We start from the raw sequence: 25,827 nt of genomic DNA, 5'->3' as shown, positions 1-25,827 counted from the left end.
TATTGCCTAATTAACGAAAATACAAGAAAACCTTAAGAGATTGTAAAAAGAGACAAGAGCTCATAAAGAGGATCAAAGAAATTTTTAATAAACCCAATTCACCGCCCTCTTGGAACTACACCTTAGGTTTCAAAGAGGAATTTGTTTACAACAGTATTTTTGTAAAACCAATCTGCTAAAAAGTTAGTTTATATTGATATGTATGTTTTGACTGTTCATTTGCTAAATTCTACTGCGTAGAAATGCCAATTTTACGATTTTACGGTTTTTGGTAAAAATGCGGGTTTTGGCGTATGGTCTCCAAATGTTTCAAAACTTCTTAATTTGTATTATTATGTATGCAGGAGATGCCTGAATCCCTTATTTTTATTTAAATGGTGTTTATTGTATTATATACTATATAGCGGATTTTTGTTTAAACTAGTATGACGTTGTGGATGGAAATGAACTTGTGAATATTTGATATTATTGATATGGATTATGGGAACGAAGTTCCAAATTGTTGTACTAGAAAATGTTGAAAAAACAGGTGTCGGTTATATACCGTGCTAATTATGCAAAAAGGGTAAACCGAGAGAGTGTGTGCCGGTTTATACTAGATATGGACATATGAGTTTGTGAAAATACTGGAATTGCACAGGTTATCATATTTTGTTATAAATTGTATATATGATTAATGGAAACACAACTTGCTACCAAGAAGTTGAAAGAGACTTCAATAAAAGGGGTTGAAAGATACTCTAGTGCGGGGGTTGAAATATACTCCTAGGGCTCGGTTCCGTAGCTGGTAAGTACAGCGCAATCACACATGTGAATCAGTGTGAGTACATGAGATAGTCAGCTAGCAGGAGTTTGTAATCATTGGTGAAGAAATAGACCAGGGGAGGCAGTCGGACTATAAAATAGATGCTCGACATTGTCTACACGAACATGACATGTTAGAGTCATCAATGCGCAACCCGTGCCACGGGAAAAATAGGCATAATTATGTCACACCAAGCTGATCGTTGTTCTAATATTCATATACATGATTTAAATGTTTTTATGGAAGAAATTTATGGTATTTACTTTATTATGCCTGTTGCAACACAGTATTGAAAATATTCGCACTATATGTAGTGAATTTGATTAAAATAAGCATATGCAATCACACTCTATTGTAATATTCTTCCTCCTTACTGAGAAGTGTCTCACTCCGTATCTAACCTTATTTTTCAAATCCATCAGGACGTCGGTCCTTGTAGCTAGAGGGATTCCGGAGATTGTATTTTTGGGTATAGTCTACGTAAGTGTTTTGAGGATGTATTGAACTTAGTTGAAATATTTTTGGGGATTGTAAATATTGGATACATGTTAGGTAAATGTCTGTAATTATAAACTTTACAGGTAACCTCTAGTATAAGTCTAGTAGAAATTCCAATGGATGTTTATGTTTTTCCGCGACATTTACATCGAAATTATGTATGATTTATACTCGTATGTCCCTGTTTAGAGCGGATTGTCTATGTATGTTTAGCAAGTACAAGTATTCTGTATTTGTGTTAACGATACTGGTCCGTATTAAGGGCTGGGTCATTACATATATATATATATATATATATATATATATATATATATATACATATATATATATATATGGTCTCACTTACAGGGTTAAGACTCCCTAGTTCAATTAACGGACTAAATCCAACGAGTACAATAAAAGTACTTTTGTACATGAAAATGTTTCTGAAAAATACAAGCAGAAGTGTACACAATAAAGTTCAAATATATGTACTCTAATATGATATGATTTATGCTTAGTAGAATAAGAGTGCTTAAATATATTTAAATCCTAATAAGAGATTTTCTCCAAAAATATATTTCAATAATAATATGGGAGAACTTAGAGTTTTTGGTCTTAATAATATTTTTACAAAAATGAAGATGTGTGATCTTTGATGTTGAGAGATTCAAAGAATAAAATAAGTATTTCTCCAACAAAGATTAGCAATAAAAAGTATTTGGAGCAATTAAGAGTTATATTCACAATTTTTTTTTGCAATAAGCTCAATCAAAATAGATGTTCAGACACAAGAAATACTCTTTTACAAAAGATTTTCCACGTTGCAATAAAGAGACTAGGAGAGTAAAAAATTTGACCCCAAAATGATTTTTCAAGTAAAATAGTATGTGGGGGAACTTTGATTAGGAAAAAAATTTGAGAGAAAAATTAGTTAATCAAAGTTGATAATCAAAGCAAATGAGGGGGTTTTTATAGACTTTACAAAAATTATGATCGTTAGGGACACATTGGGAATTTTGAAAAAAGATTAATTTAGTTTAATTAAAAATAATCCAATTTAACCTTAGTAAAAATTCGCCAACTCGAGGGCACCGGTCGACCGTACTTAAGATTCGGTTGACCGAGTGTCTGGGTTCGGTCGACTGGGAGAATTTTGAACTAGAAAGATGGTCAACCGTACTTAAGGTTTAAAAGACAATTTTTCAAATTCGCATGGTTCAGTCAACCGAAACAATTTGAATTAGGAGGTTCGGTCGACTGGGTAGTTGGGGCTTCTTCGAGGATGTTCGGTCGATCGAAGCGTTGGAGTTCATTTGCTAGTCGGTCGACCGAAGAGTCAATTATTAACCCTAGGGAGGTTCGATCGACCAGGGCGTTGGAGAACATTTTTGGTCGGTTGACCGAAGGGTCAAAATGTTGACCTGGTAAAGGTTCGGTCGACCGAAGAATTTTGCATGTAGAAGTTCGGTCAACCGAACATGCCCTTTTGTGCATTTCAGTCTTTTTCTGCTTATAAAGTTACTCATATTCACATGATAATCAATACTAAGATTATGAGAGTCATTTTCATGCAATATTGTGAGTCTTATGGTCGACCTAAGACCTTTGAGCATATATCCTTAAAATCTGGCGTCGGTCGACCGAATGGTGTCCTACGATCATTTGGTTTCTTATGGTCAATCTACGATCATCTGAGCATTTGAAACATATCATGCAAGATGTATGCATTATTACAGATCAAAATATAAAAATAAATATAATACAAATAACACAAATATCTTCTTCTTTTTTCTTTACTCTTTAACTCCATGAAATATGTCAGATATGGGCTTTAAGTCGTGTCATGACTTTCATGTTCTCTTGATTTTATGTGTGACCTGAATTATACCTGTTTATGCATTTAAAAACACATATAAAAATCGTTTGTATTTATCAACATCAAAATGAAGATCGGATTCAAAAAGCTAATAGAAAGCAAGAAACAACGATGATACAAAGATGCCCTTAAATAATTTATTTTGTAAGTAGCCCCTAGAAGAGTAAACGGTTCAAACTTTTATTTTTTCAATCTTGGCGAATTGAAACCAAAACCGAACCGAATTTATTATTCCTCGGAGAACTGAACCTTCGGTTCCCATTTTTTTTTTTTAGGTTTTTAATCGAACATTGGAATTATGGCGTCGAGACGAGTGGGGACTTGAGAGTGGCCGAGTGGGGAGGGAGGCAGAGCCGTAGCGGGAGCAGCACAGAGGCAAAGCTACAGAGGGTCGAAAACTGGAGAGTGGCCGAGTGGGGATGGAGGCAGAGTTGCAGCGGCGGTAGCACAGAGGTAGAGTCAGAGCCACATAATGGTTGGGGATGCGGGGTGGGGTCAATTGAGATTGAGAATTTGAGAAAAATCCCTAGAAAAACTTCACTTATATTAAGAGAGCAGATCTAGTATGGTGCAACCTAATTCAACTAGAATAATAAATCATATCTTAATAAATATTAATTATATTAATTTTTATATATAATTTGTATTTAAATCCATTTTTGGTTCGGTTCTAATTATGAAATCAAAAAATTCAATTTTTTAGAATTGAAACTGAATACCAAAAAACTTAAGCGATTTCGGTCCGATTTAAATCCGATTTTTGGTTTTTCAGCAATTTTTGTACACTCCGGTAGCCCCTTCTTTATCGTGAGACACTGTCCTGGTCGGTTCTCCCGCAGCTCTCCAAGGCGTAAGCTTCTCCGGTTCTCCATAGCCTAAATTTCAGGTATGGATTCTTCTTCTTCTTCTTCTTCTTCTTCTTCTTCTCTCTCTGTGTAGTTCTCTCGCCTAAGCACTCGCATGGTGTAAGCAAAGAGCACGACTTTGCGTTTTTGAGGCACGATGATGTGATGGTTTTATTACTTTATTTTGATTTTTGGTGTTCAAGAATGAGCAAGAATCGGCTGGGTAATTGTTTATTTTCTCTTGGAGGTCGCTGTCAAATTGCTTTGGACTGCAGACCCTAACCCCAGCTTCCATGTTCCCGTTTGGATTTTCCTATGAAGGATAGAGAAGCCTCTTTTAAGGAATGATTTTCTGCTGGAGTTCTAAAAATGGCTATATGTGAAATGAGCTAGGGGTTTTATAACCTTCAATTATGACTTCAATTATGAAGTAGCAATTGAGATGTAAGAGAGAGAAGGGTAAGATTTTTGGGTCTTTTGGCATCTGCCTTCTTTTATGTCTAGCCCTTCTATTATATAGCAATGCTGCAATTACTGATATTAGCGATTTGTATTCTGTTCTCTATTAAGTTTGGAAATCCTTGGTATTGATTTTTTTTTTTCTAGACGTGTTTCTTTGCTATCATGAAGGGGTAAGTCAGATAAGTAGTGTGCTGAACTTATGTCACTGCTTAGTTTACCATAAATCAGTCAGTCTTAGTGAATACAGAGTCATAGAAAAACAGTGCTCCTTCACTGGAATTTGTGCTCTTTGAAAGTTGAAGTTGTGTTTTTGTCTGATGATGCCTTTGAAATTGTCCCTCTGTTTTACTTGAAGAACTCAGAAATTTTAGAATGAATTTTTTGAAAAGAATGAAAAATAAAATCAAATCCTAGTAGCTGTTGGAAATGGTTGTAGTGCATAAGGACAACTAGTTTATTATATCTTTCACGATATGCATTATACTAGATGTATAGTGAAATGTTTGTAAAATAGGACAATTCCGGCTTCCTTCTTGCAAACAAAGTGTAACGACCCAAAAAAAATAAATAATAAATAAATAATAAAAAATTATTAATTCAAAAAAGTATTATTATTAATTATTTATTTATTTTTAAGAAAATTAATTAAATTAAGAATATGAGGATTGTGGATATATATATAAAAGAGTATATGATAAGGTTAAAGAAAGGATAAAGGAAAGAAAAAAAAAAGAAAAAGAAAAAGAAAAAAGAAAACTTAGTGCATAAGTTTTCCTGATGGAACAAAACATAGGAAAGAAGAAATTCCTGCGCAGATAAGAAAGGAAAGAAAGAAAGGGAAAGAAAAAAATTAAATATATTCTCTCACTCTCCATTTCTTTTCTTTTTACGATTTTGCGGTCAATTCTCGTCTAATTGAAAATTCGAAGATACCACTGAACTCCATTTTTCGCCACCGACATATCTACCGAAATGAATTTATCGTAAGAGTAACGTGGATATATCTCGTGAGGTAAGTCAAATTCTCATTATTATCTCAATTTTTCCTAAATTTTAAGTCAAATGGACGATCGGACACCACCACGAGAATCTAGGGATAATTCTCTACAAGTCTAATGGAGTGAAATTCTCGTGGGGTTATTGTAGAAATAGTCCAAAATTAGGATAAATGTGTTATTTAGAAATTAATTATTATTTAATTATTATAAATTAGGAAATGTTAAAATAATATTTTATTGGGGTTGATTTGATTGAATCAGGGTTCGAGTGAGCGTCGCGGGTATAAGTTTGGGAGCCCTGCAAGCGTAATTCAGGGAATTAGGTAAGAGGGAATAAAATTATATCAGTATTTTATTAAAGTGAACAAATTATTTACGAGCATATGAAATTTATTATTTATTTATATGATTTTCAGCATAGCCTGATTATTGGAAAAATGATGATTTGGTTTACGGTTATATTTGGGATAATTGTTTATGATATTAAATTCGTGTGACATGGGAGTAATTTTCCTAATAAATTGAATATGAATTACTGTGGTATTTGAGTTTGCATGTGGGGGTGTTTGAAATGATTATGATAAGATGAATGAGTTGTTATGTTTGACTCCTGTGTGGAAATGTATTGATTTATGGGGATACTGTGTGGAAATGTATTGATCTGTTGGATTACTGTGTGAGAATGTATTAATCTGTTAGATTCCTGTGTGGAAATGATTTAATGCGTCTGTGTGAACTAACTGTGTGGTTATTCGTATGCATCTCAATATAACGTTGGCATGAGGAGGTTGTTATATTGCCTAGATGTAAATGATGATGTGACGTTGGCAGGTCGAGGAGCTCGTCATATTGTTATTTATATGGGGTAAGACATTGGCAGGTCGAGGAGCTTGTTCTACTGATGTATGACGGGTAGGTCATGGGGATTGGATACTGGTGAATAATGGCGCCTGTGTGGGCCATGTTAAATACCCTGTGTGGGTAGTGGTGCCTGTGTGGGCCACGTTATATCCTGTGTGGATAATGGCGTCTGTGTGAGCCATGTTATATACCCTATGTGGGTAGTGGTGCCTGTGTGGGCCACGTTATATCCTGTGTGGATAATGACGCCTGTGTGAGTCATGTTATGTACCCTGTGTGGTTAGTGGTACCTGTGTGGGCCACGTGTAGATAAGAAGTACGTAGGTGCCTGTGTGGGCCACGTACTGACATGTACGCAGTTGCTCTGTGTGGGCCACGTACTGAGGACATTGGAAGATGAAGTATGAGATGCATGATTCCTGTGTGGATGTGTTGTGTGCATGTGAATTTAATTATAGCATAAAAATAATGGTATAGCATATTGTGAATGCATGTGTGTGCATGCGGCAAGGTAAACATACCACCGGGGGCTTGCTGAGAAAGGCGAGTGCTCTGTTAGGTAGTTTTTTGGTATCAGTGCAAAGGGATGCTACTTGTATGGGCGGGTAGACATTTCGATCCTCGGAAATCTTCGCCTTTAAAATAATAAAGATGTGTGTACTGGCGGCGAGGTAATACTTCACCTAAGGGCTTACTGAGTAAGGTGAGTGCTCTGGTAGGTAGTTTTTAGTACCAGAGTAGAGGGAAGCTACTTGTATGGGCGGATAATCTTCCCTATCCTTGGGGACTTTCGCTTGCATAAAAATTATGTACTTGTGCATATTGAATGTGTGTGTGATATTGGATGTCGGGAATGTTATTAATGGTACATTTTCTCAGTTGTTATTGATGTTATATGAGAAGTAGTTTATTTTGAGATATAAATATTAAAACTCATTTGTCACACACTGTTATAATTTATTCCACCCTTATTGAGAAGTGTCTCACTCTAGTGGATTAACAATTTTTCAGGTTCTTCTGGAGACCGGGTTTGAAGGCTTAGGCTGGGACTGTTTGTGATAGTGTCCTTTTGGGGTATTGTGAGATACTGATATATCTATAGATATATTTGTATGGAATTACGTTTTAAATGCTAGTTGTGGATATAGATATTTGGATGTTGTAGTGTTGGTTTTTTGGTTGTTATATAGAACTCTGGTATTTATTTGAGGTTATTTATTCATGTGCCGCTGCGTGTATGTTAATTATAGTATCAGATACAGGTGATTGGAACACGTGGCACTCGGGCCCCACTTTGCAGGTCGGGGCGTCACATTGTGGTATCAGAGCCAGGTTTCGATCCTGGGACCTGTGGGTTATGGGCCCACCACGCTTCCTCTGCGCCACTTTGCATACATGTCAGTACGTGGCCCACACAGGCACCTACGTACTTCTTATCTACACATGGCCCACACAAGTACCACTAACCACACAGGGTACATAACATGGCTCACACAGGCGCCATTATCCACACAGGATATAACGTGGCCTACACAGGCATTACTACCCACACAGGGTATATAACATGGCCCACACAGGCGCCATTATTCACCCGTATCCAATCCCCATGACCTACCCTTTATACATCAGTAGAACAAGCTCCTCGACCTACCAATGTCCTACCCCATATAAATAACAATATGACGAACTCCTCGACCTGCCAACGTCACATCATCATTTACATCTAGGCAATATAACAACCTCCTCATGCCAATGTTATATTGAGATGCATACGAATAACCACACAATTAGTTCACACAGACGCATTAAATCATTTCCACACAAGAATCCAACAGATTAATACATTCTCACACGGTAATCCAACAGATCAATACATTTCCACACAGTATCCCCATAGACCAATACATTTCCACACAGGAGTCAAACATAACAACTCATTCATCTTACCATAATCATTTCAAACACCCCCACATGCAAATCCAAATACCACAGTAATTCATATTCAATTTATTAGGAAAATTATTCCCATGTCACATGAATTTAATATCATAAACAATTATCCCAAATATAACCGTAAACCAAATCATCATTTTTCCAATAATCAGGCTATGCTGAAAATCATATAGATAAATAATAAATTTCATATGCTCGTAAATAATTGGTTCACTTTAATAAAATACTGATATAATTTTATTCCCCCTTACCTGATTCCCTGAATTATGCTTGTAGGGCTCCCAAACTTATACCCGCGACGCTCACCCGAACCCTGATTCAATCAAATCAACCTCAATAAAATATTATTTTAACATTTCCTAATTTATAATAATTAAATAATAATTAATTTCTAAATAACACATTTATCCTAATTTTGGACTATTTCTACAATAACCCCACGAGAATTTCACTCTGTTAAACTTGTAGAGAATTATCCCTAGATTCTCGTGGTGGTGTCCGATCGTCTATTTAGCTTAAAATTTAGGAAAAATTGAGATAAGAATGAGAATTTAGCTTACCCCACGAGATATGCCCACGTTACTCTTACGACAAATCCACTTCGGTAGATATGTCGGTGGCGAAGAATGGAGTTCGGTGGTATCTTCGGATTTTCAATTGGACGAGAATCGACCGTGAAATCGTAAAAAGAAAAGGAATGGAAAGTGAGAGAATATATTTAATTTTTTTCTTCCTCTTTCTTTTTTTCCTTTCTTATCTGCGCGTGAGAAGGAATTTCTTCTTTCCTATGTTTTGTTCTGGCAGGAAAACTTACGCACTAAGTTTTCTTTTTTCTTTTTCTTTCTTTCCTTTATCCTTCCTTTAACCTTATCATATACTTATATATACTTATACATATTATTTACATATATACTTATATATATATAATTAAATATACATATATATATGTATATCCACAATCCTCATATTCTTAATTTAATTAATTTTCTTAATAATAATTAATTAATTAATAATAATAATTTTTTGAATTAATAATTTTTTATTATTTATTTATTTTTATTTTTATTTTTTTGGGTCTATACACAAAGAGAGTATTTTATTACTGCTGTGCAGTTGTGCCGGTGCTTAATTATGAAAAGATCAATGTTTTCTTGGTTCATACATGTGTCTGCACCCTCATGGTTGGAAAATGAGCTTTTGCTGTTTCTGTTGATGTGCCATCCATTTGAGCTATTGAGATGTTGTGACTCATCAAAAGTTGGCCACAGGATTTGATTTGCAGTGTCGTAATGACTTTTTTGTGCTTTCTAATTTGCCTAAATTTGTAAAAAAATTGTAAAAAACAGCAAGGCTAAGAGTGTCTTGTTTTGAAGAAGAGCTTGAGAAGGTGATTCCACACGAGTTAGGAATTGGTGGCAAAAATAAAAAAAATTTAAATGGATAAGTGAGAGTGATTGTAGTACTAATTTTTTTGATAGAATGGATGGTGGGAAAATGAGGCACTATTAAATTAGAGAATTGGGTTAAGGGATGGGAAGGTGTTGAATGTTGGGGGTGCCCTCAGCTGATTGCAGATGAGATAACTCGTCTTTGTATAGTTCCCTATATTAAGGAGGATTATTCTAAGTCTATGATTGAGGGTTTGGATTGGAATCCCATTGTAACACCCCAAATGTGAGGCCTTTGAGGAACGGAAGTGAGGGTGATAGTGTTTGGTTTAGAGAGGGTTAAGGCTTTGTGTTTTGATGGGTTTATTGCTTCCATACACCCCACTGGACCCTCCGCGGTTTTTTGCCTAGGAGAGTTGGGATGTAGTGAGGGAGGATTTATAAAATATTTTTAATGAGTTTATGGGAACAAGCTCTTGGGAAAAGATGTTAATTCCAAATTATCACCTTGTTGACTAGAAAGAGTGGATCCACTAACTTGTTGGATTTTTGGTCGATCAGCTAAATAAGTAGTTTATACAAGATTTTTTAAAGGTTCTTGTAGATAAGTTGAGTTTGGTGCTTAGTGGTATTATTTCAAATGCTAAGATTGCTTTTTTGGGGCGTAGACAATTATGATGCTATTTGAGCAACAAATGAGGTGGTGGAGGATGTTTGTAATAGAAGAGAGAAGGTTATTGTTTTTAAGTTGGACTTTGGAAAAACCTATGATCATGTTAGTTGGGAGCTTTTAGATAATGTTTTCAACATGAATTTTCTTGGTGAGAGATGGCAAATGTGGATGGCGAGTTTTTATTTGATATTCTAATGCTTCTTTCTTGCTAATTATCAATAGGGAGCCAAATTCATGATTTGGGTCCGGTATCTCCTTTTTTTTGTTTGTTCTTGTGGTGGATGCATTGATTAGATTAATAGATAAGGCGGTTTTGTAAGAGGTATTTGAGGTGGGGGAGGGAGGCGGTGGTAGTACCCCATTTACAGATAATGCTGTTATTTTCTTTGATGATAATACAAAGTCATTTGTGAATATACTTACCTTTGTATGAATTTTTGGGAGGATTTCTAGTCTTAGAGTTGACTCCCATTTACAGGTAGCTGATGGCACTATTATTTTCTTGGAAGATTATACATAGTCTTTTGTGAATATACTTTACCATTTTATGGATTTTTGAGAGGATTTCTAGTCTTAGAATCAACTTGAGGAAGAGTGGTGTTGGGGTTCTAAGTCTTGGACTCTTAGTTATGAATCGAGGTCTCGATACTTCTATACCCAAGAAGTACTTCAATAGTCTCAAGTCTTTGCCTTGAAACTTACTCTGTAGAAAAAGGTTTAGGTCCTAGATGCCATGATCATCATCACCAGCGATCACAATGTCATCCACATATACAATAAGCAAAATACTGCTCGATGGAGTATGATGATAAAATATAGAGTGATGTATTGCACACAGATGAAGGCCAAACTCAAGTGCTACAACACTAAAACAGCCAAACCATGCTCTTGGAGATTGTTCCATACATTGACTTCTTGAGTACTAAGCCTGAGTCCCAATAAGGGTTTGCTCCATAAATACCTCCTTATCAAGATAACCATGTAGGAAAACATTCCTCTCATCTAAATGATGTAGAGGTCAATGACAAGTAGTGGCTTAAGAAATGAACAAACGTATTGAGGCAAGTTTAGCAATTGGGGAGAATGTCTCTGAATAATCCAAACCATACATTTGAGTATACCCCTTAACAACAAGGCGAACCTTCAGAGAAGCCACAGAACCATCAAGATTGACTTTCACATTGTACACTAAATGACAACCAACCACAGACTTATTAGGCGGAAGAGGTACCAAGTCCCAAGTATCATTATCATGTAGTGCACTCATCTCTTCAACTATTGCCGTCCTCCACCCAGAATGTGATAGGGCTTTAGAATTAAATCTTGGAAGAGAAACAAAAGATAGAGTACTAACAAAATAGTAATAAGAGGGTGACAAGAAATCATATCAAACAAAATTAGAGATTGAATGTCGGGTACAAGTGCTTTTACCTTTTCGAACAGTTGTTAGAGGATCAACATCACGAGAAATAAGATCATTCGACGAGGGAACTAGAGGCACAGTAGTAGAAGCTAGAGGAGGCATTCCCCCTTGAGTTGCCATGTGTATACTTGCAAATTGGGATGGTTCAAGCGATGAGAAGGACTCAAACTGGATGAGGATTGGACACAAATACTAGGTTTGGATTTGGAAGACAAGGTAGAGGAAGAGACTCATCAAGGTCAACAAAACTCAAGGAATCATAGTAGTATAATGTAGACTCAAAAAAGGTGACATTAGCAGAGACAAAGAATCGATGTAAAGTAGGACTATAACATTGATATCCTTTTTGAGTATAGGAATAGCCCAGTAAAATACATTTGATAGCACGAGGATCCAACTTATCCATTCTTGGAGATAACTGATGGACAAAGGACACAACCAAATATACGAGGAAGGGAGAACAGAGGAATCTTAGGAAAGATAACTGAATATGGAGTTTTACCACCAAGGGCAGAAGATGACATTTTATTGATGAGGGAGCAAGCTATGAGCATAGCATCACTCCCAAAGACTTTGGGGACATTCATTTGATACAATAGGGTATGGGTGACTTAAAAAATATGTTTGTTTTTCCGCTCTGCAACTCCATTTTGTTGTAAAGCATGGGCACAAGAGGACTGATGGGTCATACCGGAGTTCATATAAGTACTGAATTGGGTACTGAAATACTCCTTAGCATTATCACTACAAAGTATCTTGACTAGCATGTCAAATTGAGTCTTTATTTGGGAACAAAAAGCACAAAAGATATCAAACAACTCAGAACAATCTTTCATTAAATATAACCAAGTCATCCTAGAATAGTCATCAACAAATGTAACTAGGTATCAAAACCCCAACTGTGATGTCACACGACTAAGCCCCCAAATATCAAAATGGAAAAACATGAAAGGACTAACCACCTGTTTGTCACCTCAGGGAGCAAAGGGAACACGATGATGCTTGCCCAATTGACAGGATTCACATTCCAGATTAGACATATAACTCAATGTAGGAACTAGCTGTTTCAATTTGTCCAAAGGACGGATGACCAAGACGACAATGGATATGAAGAGGTGTAGCTACAACTGTTCAGGCAATGGGTGGAGAAGGCAACTCAAATTAGTAAAGTTCACGAGCCTCACGTCTTGTGCCAATTGTATTTCTTGTCTTCAGATTCTAAATAACCACAGAATCAGAAAGGAATGTGATAGAACAATTTAGTGATTTTGCAGCTGACATAAGATTAGAAGGAGATTTAGGAATGTATAAAGCTGGAGAAAGAGAGATAGAAGGAGTAGGATTTACTGTTCCTATCCCCTTAACAACAATAGTGGACCCATAAGCAAGCGTAACTTGAGGGAGATTTTTAGGATATTGGAGATCAGAAAAGAAGTTGGTTGCACACTTGCACCTGTTATATGATCAGTGGCAGCAGAATTGATAAACCAGGGCTAGTGGGAAGGATACCAGATGACATGCAGACTGTAGGATTACCTTTTTGGGAAAAAGAAGCAATGTGATAAGATGCTTGTTGAGACAATTGATACCGTAGAAACTTGGAATACTCCTCCTCTGATATTGTCACAGTACGCAGTTCACTCAAACAAGTGACTAACGATGGAATCATACTTTTGGGATTTGAAAACGCCATCCCAACATTCCCATCCCAACATTCACAAACTCAGACCAATGATCAAGAGATTAATTGCTGGAACAATTGGAATAACCATGAACAAGGTGACCTACCATGAATAAGCCACAGATAAATCAGTGCAAGGCTGCCATAGCACCAAGAAACTCACACGCAGCCCCAGGAAAGCAACACTCAGCACTGGAACAATTGGAGAGGTGAACCACCGAAACTACCATGAACAAATCACCAACAACCTCAGATGCAGCCCCAAGAAAGCAACACTGCCACAGCCCCACACGAAAAAAAAGAAAAAGAAAAAGAAAATAGCTTATGAGCACTGCCACTGCCCCAATAAGGTCACCAAATGATCGTTACTAACACTGAACAACAACGAATTACCATGAGTGCATTGTCACAACAAAGATTGGATCTTGGAGCAAAAAACACATCCCCAACGGCTTTATATTTTGGTATATGGAAGGAATTAGAATAGTGAAAAAAAAAAAAAAAAAAAAAAAAAAAATCCAACTGTTTCAGACCCAATAAACTCTTTAACAATTGATAAATAGCTTCGCAAAGCATCAAACAACCATTCCTTGGGTGCTACACTGCCACGGAGGAGGTGAACAACTCACCGACAGATATAGCACTGCCACAGCTTCACAACTGAACATATGAATGCTGCCACGGCTCCAAAAAAATAAATCAAGAAGCCTTCCCAAGCCTTGAGCAAACATTATGGAATGCTGTGAGTGCATAGTCAGAAAAGGTTGAATATTTGAGCAAATAACTGACCTAACAGCTTGATAATATAGTCTAGAGAAGGAATCAGAGCATGACAGAGGAAAAAAAAACAGAAAAAGGTGGTCGGAATTCACTCACACGCTGACGTGTGAGGTCGGCCCTACCGGAATTTGGCCAGCACGTGGGGGCTCCTCTGGCGATGGGGTTTTGTGGGATGAGTCATCCGGGGGGGGGGGGTCTATTTATGGCTGTATGGTTGGTTTTGTGAAATAATATTGGATGAAGGTTAATCTAGGAAGGACAGCCACGGGAATGGTGTTTTCCGGCGACGACTGAGGAGAGTAGGGTTTAGTTTGGATCATGCTCTGATACCATGTTGAGTAATTGGGTAAAATGAAAGACCTAAACTGAATGATAGGTCTTTCCCTCTATTTATAATATAAGTACAATTGGAATGACCATAATACCCTTACTATCTCACACTTATTACTAACAAAACTCTAACACATAATAATAATAATAATAATAATAATAATAATAATGCTAAAAGACTAACATACATATACATTTTCATTATTTTTTTATTTTGAAAAAAACCTCGATATATTATTTCTTCCCATGGAAATATTAAAAATTTTGTTACGAATTTATAGATTGTGATTTGCTACCTAAAATCCTTATAATTGTTATTTTTTGTTTACTTATTAATCAATTAATGAGTTTTAAAATTTCAAATATATTTAAAATTTGTTATTTGGAGGATATGTTTAGGTTTATAATATTATCCTTAGAATTTATGTTTAGTATTTATGTTTATTTATCTAAATGATATGATTCATAATAATTTTTTAGAAGACGTTAGAAGAATTTACCTATTTTAATTTAGGATATACCCTTTATTTAGATTTATAATACCATTATGTTTAATTGATTTTTTCAAATTGATTTTTTTGGGTTCAACTCTTAATTTTTTTAAAATAAAAAATTTAATATAAAATTTATCTAATTTTATTGAATTTGATTTTTTTTAGGAATGCTTTGTCTTGCTTTTAAGTACACCATTTGTACTTTTATAAATGATAAATATATATGCTGCTAGTTTTTTTTTGGCCAAATGGAGTTTTTTTCCCCCCCTTTTTCAGTTCAAATATTAACATATTTAAAATAGATTTACGAATGTAATTGTCTAATTTTGTTTGAATTTGCTTTCGTCTATGAATGTTGTCTTATTTTCATAATACAAGGATATTTTGCCATAAAATTGTTTATGCTCTGTACTTTTATTAATTTAGAGTGTAAATTCCGATGTAGAAAAGTATATAATGTTAGTTTATTTTATTCTTTAACCAAATGGAAGTTATTTCTTTTAGATTCAAACATTAACTTCTTGACATTCTAGATGTAATTTTATCTAATTTTTGTAGAAATTATTATTTTGCTTGTTTTAGGAATATTTGATTTTATTTTCAAAAGATGAGGATATTTTTGTGCACAAAAATGATTTACACTATTCATGCTAATATATAGCATTGAAATTTATTTGTTTTGGGAATGTTTGGTCTTTTAAAAGATGAGGATAATTGTCCACAATTGATTTACGCTAGTATAGAAATTTGGTTTTTTTAGGAATTTTGGTCATAGATGAGAATATTTTTGTTTGCAAAATGATTACACTATTTGTTTGTACTTACATATATAGATAGATATATATTACGACAGTAAAGAGGGTACATCTCTCTCAATACACAAATGCAATTTTCTTCTTTGCCAAACACACTTCATATCTTTTGGAGAGTGGATTTCTTTCTTAGTAATTCCCGAGTTTCCCCTTCCTAGGGATTATGGCGGCAGAGCAGGAAAGCTCCATCTCACCCTCAGTTGAAGAGGCTTCTGCAGCAGTTACTGATGATCAGGCTCCCAGTTCCACCATTTCCCCTACTGCACTTCAACAAATCCAGCCAATCATCCCGCCAGGGGTTCCACCTCCACAAACTGTGCCTCCTATTGCTCCAATACCCTCGATCCCCCGGCCATTGGCACCTCTTCCTGTCCTGAGGCCAACTCTTCCACAAAATGGCATGGTTGGGGGAGGTGATTCAGATTCTGACGATGATGGTGCTGGCCATACCCGAGCGAATCAGGGTGGTTCGGCTGAATATGAGATTTCAGAGGAGAGCAGACAGGTTAGAGAGCGGCAGGAAAAGGCAATGCAAGATCTTCTGATGAAGCGGCGTGCTTCTGCCTTAGCTGTGCCCACCAATGACATGGCTGTTCGGGCTCGCCTTCGCAGGCTTGGTGAGCCAATAACCCTGTTTGGAGAACGAGAGATGGAAAGACGGGATCGGTTGCGGATGATTATGGCAAGGCTGGATGCTGAAGGGCAGTTGGAGAAGCTGATGAAAGCTCATGAGGAGGAGGAGGAGGCTGCTGCTTCTGCTGCAAAAGAGGATGCTGCTGAGGAAGAAATGTTTCAGTACCCCTTCTATACTGAAGGGCCAAAAGAGCTTTTAGGGGCTCGAGTTGAGATTACAAAGTTTTCTATATTGAGGGCAGCTCTGCGACTGCAACGTGCAAGGAGAAAAAGGGATGATCCTGATGAAGATTTGAATGCAGAGATGGATTGGGCTTTGAAACAAGCAGGCAGTTTGGTCCTTGATTGCAGTGAAATTGGGGATGATCGACCACTTTCAGGATGTTCCTTCTCAAATGACGGGAATCTGCTTGCCACCTGGTAATCTTTCTCTCTCTCTCTCTTTCCCCGAATCTGTCCTAAAATGTAATCGAAACCCTAAAGGTATATATCAGGTCATAGTCTGAGAAAAAGCTCTGCTTCTGCATTACTGAAAGCCTTGTCCAATGGTTTCATGATAGGCCTGCTTGCCTATATTGCACTTTATGGGCTGAGACTCAGGTGAAACTCCAAATAGAATCGTAATGGCTCAATGCTTGTATTATGCATTTGGTTGGAGTAGAATGCTAGAAAAACAAGAAGATTTTGGGACTCATAGCAATCCAATGGTTAAACCTCACCAACAAAATGGGGAAGGGATGGGGGAATGGTTAATGAACAAACAATATGCTCACTGTTTGAAATGTTATTGATCTCCTCTCTCTCTCTCTCTCTCTCTCTCCTGGACGGGGGTTGACTTAGAATAAAATTCATCAATGTTAAGGACGACTTACGGCTCGTTTGGTTTGGCGTAATAGTTATCATTGGAATAAGATGAAATATAGTTTAAATTTTGGAAATCAAAGGAATAGTTAGTCATTCACTTATTCCTTATATATTTCTAATTATTTCATCCAACATATAATAAGAAAGGAAAAGACATACACATGGTGAAATTTAAGAATAGTTATTCCTTATTATGAACTCATAAAATGTTTCATATTGTTATTTGCTTTCTAGTAACAACATAATTTCTTATATAACTAATTGTAACTAACCTACTAAAATTAATCTATTCTTAAGAACTACCCAACGTTACTTTAATATTTTGCTCTAAAGTTTTCTATTTAATAGAGCAAATAAGGATCTTAGATTCTTGAAATGCATCAAGGCAAGGCATCTATAACCATACATGTTGAATGTATTTTTTTTTTAAATTCGAAAGTGGCATATATTTTAGTTCCCTGTGCACAAGAAGAAGGGAGAAGAGAAGGATATTGCTGTGCTGTTCTGTATTCTGCAGATCAAGACAAAAAAAATGGTAACTGTAAGCTTTCCTGTGGTGTTTTGTGTTCCACGCCTTGACAAAGACACACTAAGATGGTGACCAATCTTTACCCTGGTTAATACGCTAGTTAGTCTTTCTAGAGTCACTTCTTCCTGGTTAAGATGCTAATTTAGTCTTTTCTGGATTGCTGCGCGAGTATATCATAACATTTAAGAGCCCCTGCAACTTATTATGATGTTAGATGAGGATGATCTGATTCTTGGATTTTTTTTTTATTTTTAAAATGATTATTGTAGTGCTCTAAGTGGAGTTGCTAAGTTATGGAGTATGCCTGAAGTTAAGAAGCTTTCTACCTTAAAGGGGCATTCAGAACGTGCGACTGATGTTGCATTCTCTCCCGTGCACAATCATTTAGCAACTGCCTCAGCTGATCGAACTGCAAGGTTATGGAATACTGAAGGGTCTCCCTTGAAGACATTTGAGGGCCATCTAGATCGTCTTGCTCGTATTGCCTTCCATCCAACAGGAAAGTACTTGGGTACGACTAGCTTTGACAAGACTTGGAGATTGTGGGATGTGGAAACTGGAATGGAGTTGCTTCTTCAAGAAGGCCACAGCAGAAGTGTGTATGGGCTTTGTTTTCACCTTGATGGATCTTTAGCAGCATCGTGTGGGTTGGATGCAATTGCTCGCGTATGGGACCTTCGTTCTGGGAGGAGTATTCTTGCTTTGGAAGGTCATGTTAAGCCGGTAAGACTAAAAAGATTTGCTATTCCTCCTTTTTTTTTTGGTGTGCTTAATTATCATATTATAATCTCTCTCTCCAAAAATAAAATTTTTAGTTGAATATATCTGTATTTGTGGTTTTCCAGCTTCTTGGGATCAGCTTTTCACCAAATGGCTATCATTTAGCTACTGGTGGTGAAGATAATACTTGTCGAATTTGGGACTTAAGAAAGAAAAAATCCTTGTACGTAATACCAGCTCACTCTAACCTCATTTCACAAGTCAAATTTGAGCCTCAAGAGGGATATTTTTTGGCAACTGCTTCTTATGATATGACTGCAAAGGTATTATGCCTCTTTGATGAACATGATTTCCTTGTAGAGAATGAATAATTTGAATTTATTATTTAACGACTCTTTATATATCAAATCTCTTTCTTCATATGGATTAGGTATGGTCGGCTAGGGATTTTAAGCCCGTCAAGACCTTATCTGGACATGAAGCCAAAGTTACATCCTTGGATGTGATAGGAGGTGAGTTCTTTAATATTAGAGAAAGAAATGTTTTGTCCTAAAATTTTTCTTCCTTCAAAAGAAATTTTTATAACTTGCCAAGGTCTGTCATCTGTTCAGGTCTCCATATTATACCAGGCCAGTTCTTCTGTGATTTCTTTTTTTGGAATTCTTTGTCAGTGATATTTTTTGGCATGGTTAACCTACTTCAATATGATATGTGGCACCAGATATCATGCACACACACGGGAGTCAGCAATATGAATCTATAATTATTGTAGTTAAAATTTAGGGCAAAAGACATGCACCTCCCTTGAAATTTGGAAAAAAAAAAGACAAGGACCTCCCTTAAGGTTTTAAAAATTCCATTGACCTCCCTCAAGGTTTCAGAAGTACCACAAACTTCCCCTAAGGTTTGGCAAAAAGATACAAAATCTCTTATTAAAAGACTTGTCTGTTAGAAAAATACAAGGGGAGGTTTGTGTCTTTTTGGAAAACCTCAGGGGTGGTCCTTGGAATTCTTAAAACCTCAGAGAAGGTCTCTAGGATTTTTGAAACCTCAGGGGAGGTTCCTGTCTTTTTGCCAAACTTTAGGGAAGGTTAATGTCTTTTGCCCTAAAATTTATATTCAAAATAGTTTTAAGAAAAAATTGTTAATTTGGATGCACTCGCACAAGTGTTTGTGTCATGCCAAAAGTTCAATTATGCCAAGGGTGGTGGTAATCTCACATCCTTTGGCTTTGTTTCCTAAATGAGCTTTTTCTTGATGCCGATATTTCCCCTTTTTGTGGTGAGGTATTAGAACATGCAACTTTATGCTCACTGTGTAGTTATTTAGGGGCAAGGTCTTAAATTTCGATTTCGATTCAAATTTCAAAGCTCCAAAAGTACAGGAATTTCGATTTTGATTTGAAAAAATATCGGAAATTAGTAGTAAAGCATGAAATTCTTTGTGAAACTTTAGAAATGATTAACAAACATAATAATATAAGTTTTAGGACTAATATATTACAAATCAAATACATCTATGTTTTGTATGAGGTGGAAATTTTGTAAAATAGTATTTGTATCAAACATATTTGTGAGATAATGTACATTAAACATATTTAGTTAATACAAATGAAATTCATAAATCATTTAAATATTATTTATTATACAAATAATGATAATTTAGACATGAATGATTAAATAAAATGTTACGGTAAGTATATTTTTTCATATAATTTCAAAAGCACTTGTAATGATCTTTTGTTTTGATAAAATAAAGAAAGATAGAAATTTCACTTCACTCCTAAATTTCTCATTTGAATTATGACAAAATTTCATCGTATAGTTAAAATTTTGACAAGTTTTGCTAAAATTTCGAGATTTTGATAAATTTCGAATGATTTGTTGAGATTTCGATAGAAATTATGCAAGACGGAAATCGACTGCCATTTCGATTTGAGGGTGATGGAAATCAGAAATTTTGACAATTTCGTCGAAATTTAAGACCATGTTTAGGGGTGCACGATATCATTCTACTTAACAATTTTAATCTTCATTGGTTGGAAATGACACGGACCCTAGCCAGCCCAACAACAAAAAAAGAACAAAAAACAAAGAACCACTCTAGAACAATCTAAGAATATTGTGTAAATTATTTAATTTGAGAACATAAAGGGGTAATGGATTTAAACATTATAGAAATCTATGATTTATATCATAATAGTTTGTAAGTTTTATTGTTTTTAGTTAATACAATTACGTAGTGCCCATTTGGTATCGTTGCTATTATGGGTTTCATTTTTGTACAGTGAAGAAACAGATTATGAAAATGTGTTTGTTTAAGTTGCTGGTTTTTTTTTTTGTTTTTGTTGACGGTTTCAGCAGTTTACGAAAAAACTGAAGACCAGATTGCATGGTTTTTAGTTGTTTTGGCAACCTGTTGCTAGATAATTGTAGTATCCAAAATTAAATTTTTTGAATTAAATCATTCATTTTATCCATACTTTGGTTAAAATTAAAATAAGATTATTATGTAAATTTAAAATATAATTCAAATAAAAAATGCCCATAAAATTTTTAAAAAATAAAAGCCATTATTTCAATTGTCATATACAATAAGATTGTTCTTGTGAAGTGAATTTTGAAATATAATAACTAAGTAAAATAATTATAATAATTTTTATTTTTATTAAAATTTTTATATTAATTTGTACTTATATTATTTTAATAAAAATGAGCATTTGTTGGATCAAGTTTTTAATTTGTTTTAGTTTTAAAAATATTAGCCAAACAAGTTCCTGGTTTTCAATTTTTAGTTTCTATTTTTGGTTTTTAGTTTTCATTTCTGATTTTTGTTTTCATAATTTTTGATAGTGATACCAAATGACACCATAGTTAGTGAAGAAATTGAAAATTATTTCAGTTCATGGAGTTAGAATCAGATTTTAGTGCTATGACTTTTTGGTTCATTGGATTTTGGCTTAGTTTTGCCCCCTTGTGGCTTTTTAAAAGGACCTTTTAAAAAGTAGTTGATGAAAGGAACTTATTGATATTGTTCTAAAAATGTTTGACCCCTTGTGAAAAAGGAGCTGTTAGGAAGAAAAAGTTGGTTTTGAGTGTTTGTTAAAAAGTTGTAAGGTTCCTAAAAGTATTTAAAATGATTAAAAAATGGATATTTAATTTTAGGAAATATAATTAATGCATTGATAGTTTTATAATATTCGAAAAAAAAATAAAATAATAATAACAATGGAATAGAGTATTTGTTGGGGGAAAAAGCTAGCTTTTAGCTTTTAAAAGATTCAAATATGTAACTTTTAAAAGCTTCCTAAAAAAGCTAAAAGCTGGCTTTTAAAAGTTGGAAAAACTGATTACCAAACATGTTAGACCTAGATTTTGCTTTTAAAAGGGTGAAGTAGAGGCAAAAAAAAGTGGGGGGAAGGGGAGCTCACCCTTAGTTCCAAACCTTACTACAATTCTTACTTTTTTCAATCAAGAAGTGCAAATGTCTAATATCTATAGAAAAGCACTAAAATTTTTATTTGACTAATCTTTCCTGTGGTTCTTTGTGGTGCTCAATACAACCTACAACGAATTGGAGAAAGCACAAGGTAATGAAATTGTAAGAAATATGAAGAGAGTAAGCATAACCTCAAGACACATGATTTATGTTGTTCAATGCTTAGGCCTATGCAGTCACATGAAAACAGTAACGTCCTAGAAAACATTCAATCATAAAAACATTCTGAAGCATGGTACATTATTGTTCTAGAACACCAAATTGAGCGATTTGGTGTTTTAGTTTAATAATTTCCATATTAGATTTTCATTATTAAAAGTGATTCATTAGTGCTTTGTAATTTTCTAGGTTACATTGACGACAAGACATAATCAACTAATAAGGTGAACAAATTTCAATGAGCAAGCTTGAGTGGTCACCTAACTTGGGAAAACCCACAAACCCCTTACCAATCTAGACTAAGACTTAAGCCTGAGCACGCTTACTACCTTTAATGCCCAAAGATAATGTGAATTTTTCTTAATAGCAAAGAAATCGTTAGGAGAAAATTAAAGAAAACAAACTGAAGGAGGACAAGGAGCAGCTTCCTAACTAATCCTAAAATTGTTCAAATGAGTTTGGAAGGTTATTTTTATGTGAATAATAACATTTGATTCAAGAGTAAACATATTGCCTAGCTGATGAGAAGAGGCATATAAATGGAGGAACGATCACTTTATTCAGCACTGCATCTCTAGCAATTATGATATTTTAGCGTTTTGAAGGTCTACAAGTGTTCCAATTCAGACAAAGTATAAGAACTGAAGCGACCACAATGCTCTGTTCCCAGTGTCTCAGACTCTGGTTTCTTCCTCATGCCTCATGCAGTTGTCAAACCTTCAGAACCAGAAGGACCAATTGTCTTCCATCAAATCCCTCTCTTTTACCAGCAAAATATCATCATAAATATCAGAAGCAGGGCTGCAATTTCCAGAAGCATCCTGTCTTCAAAACCTAAACGACGTTTGTTTCCATTGCAATCTCCAGAAGATCCAGTCATCAAAACCTAATGATGCTTGTTTCCCAGTCTGTCTCATCCCTCAATCTATACTCACCTGTGTACCTTTGTTTTCCACCAGTAACTTTCGCCATATTCAGAAACACTCATTGTCGTTCCTCAAATCACTCATTGAAACCTATACCCTTTCCTTCTCTTTGTTAACCAGAACATCACCATGTTTTCTTCAGTCAAGATAGAAGGGTTTTCTCTTATGAATGGATTCCTTTGATGCAAGTTCTTAGAATTTTGGAGCATGCTGGGAATAAGCTCTTTTGCTGTGTACTGCTACACAATGAGGTCTGATATGGATCCAGGAACAATTGTGTGAATTTTGGACGCAAAATAACAAATTTCCTTGGATGAAGAAGAATTTTTCAGGAGGTTCACTGATTATTTGATTTGTGTCAAACTTTTTCATACTGATGATTGTTGTCAAGAAATTTTTATATTCTGGGGGCAGATTTTCTTTGAAAATCCCAGAGGGTAAGAAGCATTACGTTGGTCAATCTTTTGTAACTTGCTGAAAGGTGATGAAGGTAAAGGACAGCGGAATAATTAAAATTTCTGGGTTGGTTTTGCAGGAAGTGTGGTTCCGTAGATATAGAAAAGCGAGAAGGAAGTAGTCTTATGTATAATGGGATACCCAATGAGCCTAATTATGCAGAGATGGTGAACAATGGAGCTGTACTTGATTGGAGATGGGGAAATTCCGGTGAGTCTAGTCAGAATATTCAGAAAGGCAAACCTGTGAATTTGGGAAGAGCAGATTTGTTGGGGAGAGATTTTTGGGCATTAACTAGGCCTAATTCTCATGCCATTTTGAAAAAACCTTCCCTACAATTACTGGAATGAAAAAATTGGGCAAAAGATGGTGGAAGTGGGCAAGAAGTCGTATGTTGCATGTTTTGGGCCTAGAGGCCTTGTTTTGAAGCCTGCTTTTCCATTGGGCACAAGAGATTTTTAAAATGGGCTGGATCAGTGGGTCTAGCTTGGATGGAAAAAGCGACGCAAATTTGATGCAAGGAAGCATCAAGGATCTGCAGCCACATGAGAGACTAGAAGAAATTAAAGTGAGGAAGGGGAGAAGAGACGAGAGATGTGATGCAAGGGGGGAAAGCGCATTCACCACTCAATTCAAATTCAACAATGACAGCCTACAACGTAGCTTTCACACACTATTTATAAGAAAGCCTTTTCATATGAAATTACACAAACTCCTAAAACAACATGAATTACAAACAAATCCCTACATTACACAAATATTTCAAACAACTCCCAAATACACATAATCCTATACTAATTAATACTAAACACATAATAAACTACTAAGTAAAACCCAACAATTCTCAATCCAATTCTTCTCGAGTATTCTCCAACAAGGATCTTCCCAAGGCCTTGCTTCTTGTCCTACATCAACTCACCCCTAGTTAGAAAAAATCCATCCTTGAATTTTGAAATGTTGGAGGATTAGAATTAAGAAAAAAACTTGGATTCTTTGAAAGCCAACGCTTGAATGATACAAGAAACCATGTCCCAGTGGCGATACCATAGATTTGACTTGCGAATTAGCATCAATGAACATTGAGGATGACAAACTCAACGATTGTACTGTCAGAATGACTTCGGATGTATTCAAACACTTGCATTTCCTTGGTGCCAGTGCCATCAAGTTGAGTAACTGCAGCTGATTCATGTGTTGATTGATTGGTAGAGCAGGCTTCAAAATGATATTCTTCCCATTATAGTGGAAGGCATATGTGTTCTCAAGTCCTTGAGTCACAACCATATCATCCAACCAAGGAGAACCAAGGAGTACATGGCCAATGTTCATGTGTATGATAACACACCGACCATTATCAAAATAAATCACCTATTTGGAATCTTGGATAGGAACTAAATATCTTCACGAACATATAAGGTAGTGTTATCAATCCAAGATATGTCATAAGGCTTTGGATGGGGTTCTAGATTGCATACGAATGTCTCTGTTTCTGGAAATCACATTCTCAGGACTTCTTCCAAAATGAATTTGCACACTTTTTCCCCAAACATAAGAAAGGTGTGGAACAGCTTATGCTCAGAGTTTGACAAAATCCATTTGTTTTTCTAGTAGGTTGTCGCCCTATTGCTGGCTTTATGTATCACCAAAAGCCTTAACATGATTTGCCCACAAGCCTTGCTCCCAATTTCTCAAAAAACTATCTTCAATGCACCTTTGCTATTGATTGCTTTGCTGGAATGAAACAAATGCACAAAGAAAACTCACAAACACATTGATGCAAACTGATTTGTCGTTGCTAGCAGTGACAAATCCACGCTCCAAAGTGCCAATGGCACACTAATTTTCAATTTATAGCATTTCATGCCAAATATTGCGCATGCTTGCATAATATCAAGTCTGGACCCAAAATATCATGCTGCAAATCAAAATCGCAGGAGAAAACATGAGTTTATCATGGCTGGAACCAATTGCTTGCGAGACAGGCAAATACATAACAGTCTGGGTAGTTTCCTCATGCATGTCACTGGCTTGTGAGGCATTGACATTTCAGATTATGTTTTCAGGGGGAGGGGATTACTGTGGTAGGTGGCCTAGCGATGAGAAAAACAGTGGAGATTTGGGATTTTGAGGGGCCAATGGCTGGGCAATCTTCTGCCGGTGCATGTGTCCACATGCTTGGTC

At 35.7% G+C, this 25,827-nt stretch overlaps 1 protein-coding gene across 14 annotated transcripts in view; it reads left to right on the top strand.

Moving 5' to 3' along the window:
- Positions 1-3,321: 3,321 nt before the first annotated feature.
- LOC131167800 (U4/U6 small nuclear ribonucleoprotein PRP4-like protein) overlaps positions 3,322-25,827 on the top strand; it is a 36,217-nt gene continuing 13,711 nt past the window's right edge. Inside the window, exons 1-9 of one of the 14 annotated variants that reach the window (XM_058126699.1) lie at positions 3,337-3,614; positions 3,934-4,047; positions 4,254-4,465; positions 5,728-5,789; positions 7,339-7,401; positions 16,020-16,914; positions 18,157-18,610; positions 18,733-18,930; positions 19,038-19,119. In XM_058126699.1, coding sequence (XP_057982682.1) covers positions 16,025-16,914; positions 18,157-18,610; positions 18,733-18,930; positions 19,038-19,119 — 1,624 coding nt within the window. In that variant the 5' untranslated portion in view covers positions 3,337-3,614; positions 3,934-4,047; positions 4,254-4,465; ... (1 more) ...; positions 7,339-7,401; positions 16,020-16,024. Of the gene's footprint in view, positions 3,615-3,933; positions 4,048-4,209; positions 4,466-5,727; positions 5,790-7,338; positions 7,407-16,019; positions 16,915-18,156; positions 18,611-18,732; positions 18,964-19,037; positions 19,253-25,827 lie in introns of those variants that run through there. The other 13 variants (XM_058126698.1, XM_058126694.1, XM_058126700.1 and 10 more) reach the window with 13 other exon arrangements.

Source organism: Malania oleifera, chromosome 11 (assembly GCF_029873635.1).
Source record: "Malania oleifera isolate guangnan ecotype guangnan chromosome 11, ASM2987363v1, whole genome shotgun sequence".
Taxonomy (NCBI): Eukaryota; Viridiplantae; Streptophyta; class Magnoliopsida; order Santalales; family Ximeniaceae; genus Malania; species Malania oleifera.
The sequence above is the reverse complement of the archived record's forward strand: the minus strand, read 5'-3'. Positions and strand labels throughout refer to the sequence as shown.